This window comes from Hippocampus comes, unplaced genomic scaffold (assembly GCF_001891065.2).
Source record: "Hippocampus comes isolate QL1 unplaced genomic scaffold, H_comes_QL1_v1.1 scaffold74, whole genome shotgun sequence".
NCBI lineage: Eukaryota > Metazoa > Chordata > Actinopteri > Syngnathiformes > Syngnathidae > Hippocampus > Hippocampus comes.
The window spans coordinates 632,840-641,689 of record NW_017804812.1 but is presented as its reverse complement, the minus strand read 5'-3'; the positions used below and the strand labels follow the sequence as shown (position 1 = coordinate 641,689).

General features: G+C 42.6%; 1 protein-coding gene and 2 long non-coding RNA genes across 5 annotated transcripts in view; 1 reads left to right on the top strand and 2 right to left on the bottom strand.

The window, feature by feature from the left end:
* The first annotated feature begins 904 nt into the window (after positions 1 to 904).
* LOC109512155 (uncharacterized) lies at positions 905 to 1,181 on the top strand. Its single transcript, XR_002167465.1, has 3 exons — positions 905 to 939; positions 1,013 to 1,068; positions 1,144 to 1,181. It is a non-coding gene; the product is annotated as an uncharacterized LOC109512155 (long non-coding RNA).
* A 17-nt stretch (positions 1,182 to 1,198) lies between these two features.
* LOC109512150 (uncharacterized) lies at positions 1,199 to 3,794 on the bottom strand. Its single transcript, XR_002167463.1, has 3 exons — positions 2,982 to 3,794; positions 2,614 to 2,696; positions 1,199 to 1,239 (listed from the first exon to the last, which is right to left on the bottom strand). It is a non-coding gene; the product is annotated as an uncharacterized LOC109512150 (long non-coding RNA).
* Positions 3,795 to 6,889: 3,095 nt separating this feature from the next.
* zc3h7bb (zinc finger CCCH-type containing 7Bb) overlaps positions 6,890 to 8,850 on the bottom strand; it is a 7,679-nt gene continuing 5,718 nt past the window's right edge. For all 3 annotated transcript variants that reach the window (XM_019864287.1, XM_019864304.1, XM_019864295.1), the window contains exons 20-21: positions 8,703 to 8,836; positions 6,890 to 8,539 (exon numbers count right to left, since the gene is read on the bottom strand). In XM_019864287.1, coding sequence (XP_019719846.1) covers positions 8,504 to 8,539; positions 8,703 to 8,836 — 170 coding nt within the window. In that variant the 3' untranslated portion in view covers positions 6,890 to 8,503. The remainder of the gene's footprint in view (positions 8,540 to 8,702; positions 8,837 to 8,850) is intronic.

The following is an 8,850-nucleotide window of genomic DNA, read 5'->3' as shown; positions in this document are numbered from 1 at the left end:
GCTCAAATCAAACCGTGGCGGGGCTCTTAATTCTGGCCCTCTCTCACTTATCCAATCAGGTGCGTTGCACCAGGGAGCGAGAGGGAGGAAACTGTCAGCGGAGTGGCACCTGCTCAACATGTGCGTGTTTGTCCTGCTTTTGTCCACCAGATGGTGCTCAAGGACCCGATAGACGTTGTGAATCCGAGTCTTCCCTCTTCAACGTTTGGACCCGTTGCTTGTCGGCAGGCCCTCAGGAAACGTGGCGTCACGAGCCACCTGCTGTCACACACAGGCTGGTGACTGAAGCTCCACCCAAAAAGCACTGCATATTTTGTTAAGCACACCCACCAGATTTTTCTTTGACTCTGCATGCAGTGCAGCTTCCAGTGACCCTCCACCTGCTGGGCAAAGAGACAAATGCGACAAGCTTGCAGAAGGTCCTCACTGCTGTCTCCATTTGCAACGTTGCCGTTGAAAGGTACGAAATAAGAGTGAGGGGGGGGGCCTCGTTTGTGGTGTTGGCAGGTTTGACCACCTTGGATGAGTCACTGGACCAGTAGCAGCTTGAGCAACTGTCGCAGCAAAAAGTTCCAGTCTCAGTTAATCAACACTTGGGAAGCAAGTTGAAAAATGTGGAGCAGAGTACAACGGAACTGCGTTTCTGGTTTGCAAGTGGTGTCTACCGACCTGTGCTTTGTCTTTCAGACAAGCTGTTGGAGTGGGATGAGGTGATATGTGACTCTGAGCCATCTGCTGGTAAGAAGTCTCATTTCAATAAGCCGGATTTCATTTTTCAGAGTTGAAGGAAGATTGTTCTTGGGTCCTCCGTGCCACAAGAGGGAGTAACCTGCTCACCGCCAGAGTCCACCTACGAGCACAGACCTGCAGGCAACACTTTTTGCTCTTCTTCCTGTTTTTCGCAAGGTGCTGAAGTCAAACTTTGGGCCAGCCTGAAAAGTAGGAGACATTTACACTCGTTCAATGCACCATCATGACTACTTTTTTTTTGAACCCCCTTTGCTTTCTCTAGGCAGCAGTAAACATGATCGGCTTCCTGCTCTCCAAAGACCCAACACTGACTCTCGAGTAAGTTTCATGCCTAACACATTGTCTGCACAAGAAATTGACTTGCACGTAACTCACGGATGTCTTTCCTCTCAGGTCAACACACCTGTCCCACGTTCTTCAGAGCCGCCCAGCAACAAGCAGACTGCCATCCAACTTGCAACTTTTTCCTCTGCTTTGTGATTGTCTACTCTGCAAAAGAAATAAAGCTTGATTACAAAGAACACTTAAACTCTCAACTTCATTTTTAAACACATCACAACAATCTAACTTTAAAAACACATTTTTAAAAACAAAAATTATTTTGTTTTTTTCTAAACTTTTTCAAAAGTTTTTTTCAGAAATTTTTTTCAAAAATTTTTTTCAGAAATTTTTTTTTCAAAAATTTTTTTCCTGGATTTTTTTTTCCAGGCAGAAAAATCCAGGAAAGTGGGTGTGGCCTGGCTGGAATGATGGCTGATGATTCGCTGATAGCTGTGAAAGTGGGTGGAGCGTGACAATAACGCGATGCGATTGGTGGAAAAGGGGGCGTGGTTATGCAAATAATCTGTTCTCTGATTGGTGGTTGTTTCAGAGGGCGTGGCTATGTAGATTTTGGGCAATCTGATTGGTTGGATTCTGGAAAGTGGGCGTGGTTATGCAAATTAAACCACTCTGGTTGGTTATGTAAATTTATGCAAATGAGGGCTTCGCCGCGATTGGTGGATGTCAAATTGGGTGTGGTTTGGGGGCGGGCATTGCAGCACTTTGTCAAAGTTCCACTTGAGTCTTGAGCACAGACTTGCACTTGGGTCACATCAGACAGTCTCTTCACTGTTCCCATGGGTTTCGCATGACCCAAAAGCTCGATTCCTGGAGTTTCGAGTCATGTGGAGACCAACGGGAACAGTGAAAAGACTGTCTGATGTGACCCAAGTGCAAGTCTGAGCTCAAGACGTCAGTCTTTGAAAAGGCTTCGAGTGAGTTGAGGATGGATTTAGTCATGAAAGGCAAAGACTCAGATTCAAGTTGAACAATTTATTGAACAGGAAAGCGAACATGACAATGTAAAAGCATTTTACCAGTCAATCTTTGTGTGGGCCAGCTCAAGTTGCACGCACACAAACACTGACGACAGGCCCGAGATGGGAGCATGTGCTTGACCAGCTCACGCGTGAGGTCACTGACATCTCATGACACACCAAGGGGGACATGAGCATGTCCGACTTCTCTCACTGAGACAAAAACTAACTGCCATTTACTCCACAACAACATGATCACACTCTTCTGGTCAAGTTTTTAAATGACATTGACCAAGTTAGTCATATGTATGTAGATATTATATATATGCATTACATAGACACATTTTAAAACTAACTTGGTCCACTTCAAGGTTTAAAAACATATACCAGAAGTGCTTGATGATGCTCGGGTTGTCTCTGTGGAGTTGACACTGTTGTGCAGTACACGAAGCAGAAGTTTCAGTTGAGTGAGAGACAGACAGGCGGGTGCAGTCACCTCCACCTTGTGGTGCAACGTGACATCAGACATCAGCTCTTCAAGCACACCACACAACTCAGTACTCACACGTGTCCAAATGCAGGTTGGCGTCTCTTCCGCATGTCCTCAGAGTCCGGCGCCTGCGCCTTTGGCCCAGTAATCTGATTAATCTGGTCAGGCAGAAAAAAAAAAAAAAAACAAAAGTGGAAAGTCACACACTTTGTTTCTTTTTAATTTGAGTCATTATTCGTAAAGTGGCAGACTTTTACTTTCAACCCGTACTATTTCCAAACGTGCCCACACTCGCAATGCATCTGTCTGAGCGATCCGCTCGCGGCTCTCTCTCCACACCAAAAGTACAATGAGCAACCTCCCTTCAATCAACTGCTCAACTCTTGAAAATACTCAATATCGTTCAACCATCCACAAAAGAAAAGTGATTGCGATATGCCTACTTTGTTGCATCGAAGTCGGGAAACACAATTCGGCTGTAGTTTGTTTCCCTCGAGCTTGTTTAGCCTTGACACGGAGAACCTTCACAGTGTGCTGCTACCTCATCATCTTCTACGGCGTCGCAGTAGCGGACCAACGGGAGAAAAAGTACATCTTTGTGTCAAAGCAAAACAAGCTCGAGGGATCAAATTACCGTCGTGTTTTGTTTCCAGAGTTGTGTTAAATCAACAAATTGTTAAAAGTTCGTTTTCCTTGAATCAATTTCCAAGTTTGAAACGAAATCGGAGGTAGACGTCGTTCCCGTGAATTGGAGACAGCAACACTGCCGCCTAGCGGACGAAAATGGGATGTCAAAATCATGAGAAATGAACATGCCACATCGAAAAAAAAACGACTTGAAAATCGTGAATGGATTTGAGGACCCGAAAACACGTGTGAAAATTACGAGTATATCTGTGGATATTGTCAACACATATTCTTTGAAATTTAGGATTTAGTTTTTGAAAATCACCATTATATTTCGAAAAACAAGTGAACAAAGTCACGGATGCATTTGTGTGAATAGTTCTGAAACAAATTTGCCCCCCCTGATGTGAAGCCATCACACTTCCACTGCTGATAGCAGCTTTGGTGTGGAAAACATACAGAATAGTCGTCAAATCAAACGCTGTTCTCGATTGCTTTTCGATTGACAGCTGAGGTCTACTTGTCGGCGGCGTGCTCGCTCACGGCCCCCTTTTCTGACGTTGCTTTTTACGATAACTTTCAGTGACTTCGTGAGTCACAACAACAAAATTAGAGGAGCAACGTGTCCTAATAACGCTCCCCAAACTTCTATATCTATACACTCAGAGATAAACTGCGAAGTCAGTTTAAAATGTTAAAATTACTCACTGAGAACAGGGCTTGTGGACAGCGGAAATACTTGCTCATTGAACCGGATGTGGTACCGTTCTTGTGCTTGTACTTATTCTTCCTCTTGGTGATTTGGACGTGAATGTTCATATCGCCCCCTACTGTCCGGGAGACCACAAAGGCGTTTGGCAAGCAATCTGAATCTAATTTACAGTATTAGCCAAGCGTGCAAAAACACAAAAGCATACCTGTCAACTTGTACGTTTTCCCCGTATTTTACACGGTTTTTTTTATCATTTCAAATCACGTACGGCGTATGACAACTTTTATACGGGGAAAAAAAATTGTGAACTGATCTCACAAAGACCATTTTGGCTCAAATCCAGATCGTCTCACCTGCTGGTAGCCAACGACAATGCCGTCGTCGATTGCTCCTATTGTCACGGCAAACCAGCAAAAGTAATCCTCAATCGTATATTTTTTTTCATCGCTGCGTACGGTCGGATTGATAAAGCATGCGCGGTAAACCGTTGTACGGGTTTTCGTTGCTTTGTCAGGGGAATCGTAATCATTTATAAGGGCAGCTATGACAGGTTTGCAGACATGCTTGTGGAGGCTCTCAGTCGTACAGGAAAGTTCCATCGTAGAAAGGGTTCTGTCAGTCGTCATCTGTACCTGTGGGTAAAAAACAAAAAAAAAAAAACTTTTTTTGTTTTTGTTTTTTTTTTTGTTTTTTTCCCCACAGGTACAGATGACGACTGACAGAACCCTTTCTACGAAGGTTTGCAGACACTAAATTAGGGCATATCTTTAAGAACCACAAATTTCAAGGGCCGCTGATCCACTGAGCCGGTGGAAATACCGAGCTTCCGTCTACCCCCGTTTGATCAAAGTAATGGAGAGTAGATTGTGCATTGATGCAACATCTGTCCCGTCAGAGAGGGTGTTCTCAAAGACTGGACAAATTGAAGTATTCCAAGTTGAAGTATTTAGTTTTGTTGACTGCAAATTAAAAATAAAGCAAGGAGTATCTTATGTTTGTTAAAATAAATCAAGGAGTAGCTTATGTTTGTTTTGTTCACTGCTGCTATTGCAGTTAATACTCACTATTTTTGTTATGATGCAGCATGTTTGTTGTTGGTTGAAGTTTAATTTTGTTGCTTGTTATTGTTTGGAGCCTTTTTAATGTTCAATAAAATAAGTAAAAAGCCATTTTTTTTGCTTGGTAATTGTTGCTATTTGCAGTCACTCGAGTGTAATATTTAGTTCACCAAGTAATTTATCAAAATGTATGCTAAATTTGTCATAAATATTGAAAAGAAAAGCTGAAGTTAAAAGAGCCGTTTGAGAGCCAGCTCTTTTCACTGAGCTGATCCAAATGAACCGGATTACCGAAAAGAGCCGAAAATCCCATCACTCGTCTGTTGCTTGAAAAGTCCTTCTTCGGTCAAAAAAGGTTGGGCACCCCTTATCTATAGTCAGGCGTGTTTGAAAACATGACCATGTATAGTCAGGCGTTTTTGAAAAAAAAAATATTTTTTGTAACACAGCTGCAGATTCTTTACATTGATGTGAAAAGGTTGACGTCCTCTAAAAGTTCGAAATATTATGCAAGTATGATGGCAAAATGAAAATCATTAAAAAATGAAAACACTCGCTTGTTTTGTTTTTCTAAAAGTGTTTATTAAATGCTTTCAAGAGATTTGGTCCACTTGAGTATTTATTAACTTCCAACCAGGGAGGAGAGAAAACAAATTCGATAAAACATAAAAACCAGAAAACAAATGTACTGATTAAAAAAAAAAACAAAAAAACAAAAAACCAAATACAGTACAAAAATCAGAGGCCTTGTTTGTCCACTTCTTTACAACCCTGGTTTCTATCTTCTGATTGTTGAAATAAATTCAAACAAACAATCATTTCTTCGAACAGATTGACATGATTCAATTTGGGGTCTGCAGGTGGGTTTGTACCAGGAATCAAATGAAAAAAGGGGGCGGGGTGGTTGGTTACACAAATAACAGTGAAGTTTGTACTGTGTGGCTTGGCGAGATGTTGTATCAGAGAAAAACACACAACCTTATTCCATCAAAATAAACACTTAAAAGGCAAAAATAGGTGTATGGGGGGGTTTGACCAGCAAATTGCTATCAAATTCAACAAATCGCAGGTGGGGGTGGGGGGCATATTAATATAACATTATGCATACCTCCATAAGGTGATTGCAAATCAGTGCACAGGAGGCGTTTGATGAACTAAAACATAGGAACGTGTGGTTTCATCTACCCAGCCCGGTAAAATCTGCCAAGCCACTGGGGGGGGGAACAAAAAACAGCTCCACCATTACTTATCTAAATGACCTTAGTGGGGTGCTGAAGTATTATAATAGCTTATCAGGTATCATATCCTGGACTGTGTATTGTAAGCAGGGTTATACAATAAGGGTATGTATCATTCTTATAGGTGTGTTATCATCATATAAAGGCATAGCTATGCAGGAGTATATAAGCATCCGTGTATGATTCCCAGATCACTTCTTGTCTGGCAAAGTCGCAGCACGGGCAGCGAGCAGATCACGCTACCCGCCGCTACGTATTTCGCAGCTATCCGAAGGCCTTACAGAGACCGATTGTGGCATTCGGACGTCCGCGTTGTCGTCTGCTTACCGCCTCCCCCCAACAGGCTGCATACACAAGACGCATATTTACCGGTATTATAGTCATACATGGATACGTAGGTAGGTATACATTGCAATAAAACGTACATATGATCAATAGCATATAGAAGAGAAATAGTCGATAGCAATCATTTTCATATTCATAATACTAAAGGTAATAGTAGTAGTAGTAGTAGTAGTAATAAGATGATCCCTCAAAGAAGCTAAACGGTGGGCTGTTCCAGATGAGGGCTCATTGGCACAGCTAACAACGCTTACACTTTAGTGTCCAGCTCTCACGCCATCCATTTAAATCTGCAACCCGCTCATTTGTCTGGAACAACCCACATGGAAGGAAACATTAAAACGTAAAAAAGAAAAAAAAAAACATTTTTTTTTTGTTTGTTTTCCTTCTCCTTAAATCACTCTAATAATCTAGATCAGCGATACATGTCATATTGCAATACCTCAATAACAGAAAAAAGGTTCTATGTAATCAATACAGTCTTCTGGTTATATATTTATCAAGCTTGATTGCTAAGTTATTTATTATTATTAGTATAGATAGCATTGTATGTAAATATGGTGAGTGTATGTGTGTGTGTGTGTGTGAGATCAATATAGACATAATTCCATTGTGCCTGTGTTCGCATCAAAGGCTTGCTTGTGTGTATGCATGCGTTTTGCTCATAGGCACAAAAAAAAAAAAACAACAACAACAAAAAGTGTGAATCGACCGTCTTCTTTTAGCCACCAGAACCGCTAAGATGGACCACCGGATGTTGGAAAATAGCCTCGGTTGGGACTGGAGAGGTATCAACTTGCCTTTACTTTCAAATTAGCGTCAATATTCGAACACAAGAACGTCTACTTCGCATTTGATTCAATCACTCAAATTGGTTGAATCGTCTTAGTCCTTTTTTTAGCCTCAAAATGAGGCTTTAATTAAATACAACAGAAGACTTTTGCATGCGGCTGCATTGACACCGAATCAGTCCAACGGAGGTCATCATTTCATATAGCGCGACTTTTTTTTTTTTTTCTTCAATGCGATTTTCGCAATGTGGCCATTATTCCATTTATCCGTTCAGATGTTTTGTGCATACGTGTGCGCAAACGCACGATACAGCCACCTCACAAAAAGAACGCAGGGGGGGACATTGTTTAGCTCCTGATTTTAGAAATGTAAGTCGACTTGCATAGGAGCAACAAAAACAGCACATTTTACACGATTGATCAACCCCGCCAGTCCTCCTTTTTTTTTTTTTAAAGGCCCGTTCAGGCGTTACATTCAAAGTGCTCTACCAATATGGCAGACAATATAACGAGGGAAGTACAACTCCCGGCAAAAACAAATCCATTTTGACTCTCTCGCTTTTATGTCCACGAAGGTAGAGAGAGTCGGGTTTGGTCACACTGCAGCACAATTAAGGGTGTCCACCAGACCCTTTTTTCTTTTTTTTTTTTTTTTTAAACGCTTACTTGGGTCTCACTATGCCTTCGAACAGCACGTTGGAGCGCATTACTTATTTATTTTGGCACGATCAAGTTGAAAAGGTCAACTTTTAGCACGGCAGCTCCGTTCTTCCGAGAGAATCTTCCTTTATTGCCAAGCAAAACGCACGATCCGCGGCCAGCGCGCTCATTCGAGATTTGCTTTGGGTGCTGTGAGGATTAAAAAAAAAAAACGGGTGGGTGTCTGATGGACGCACATTTTCAGTTCGATGTACTTGCGTTTCGGACTTTAGTCAATGCTAAACGTATCCTGCAGTGGAATCCGACAGGGGGGTGGGTGCAAGGGAACTACATGTACTGCGGGAACAAACGAAGCTTCTTCAACGTGGTGATTGATGGCTGAAATTTGTGGCTCGTGTTGTGTAAATGTGTGTGTGTGAGTGTGTGTGTGTGTGTATACATCAGCTCCCAACAAGGCAAGAGAGCAAACTGGTGAGATGACAGGCTGTTGAGTTGCCGCCGGTCTCTGTCAGCAACTCGGCGGTCATTGGCCAACACTCAGAGGTCGTCTCCGTCGGACAACCGCCGGCCTCCCTGGAACGACACACAGACACACACACACACACACACACACACACACACACACAGGGATGAGATAAAGATTTTTTTGAGGGGGGGAATGAATATTCCAATAGTCGACCACGAGTCATTCAAAGTGAAGTCGGAAGCAAGGTGGCAATGGCGGCTAATAACTCACCATGCTCTCGCTGTAGTCCGCCGTGATGGTGACCTGCTTGTCCTCCGGGGGAGGGGTCACCGCGGGGTTGTCGGTGCGCCGACTCTGATTGGTTAGCTGCAGCCACAGCTCGTACATCTGTTGCATGTCCCTCACTAGAGTAAAAGGT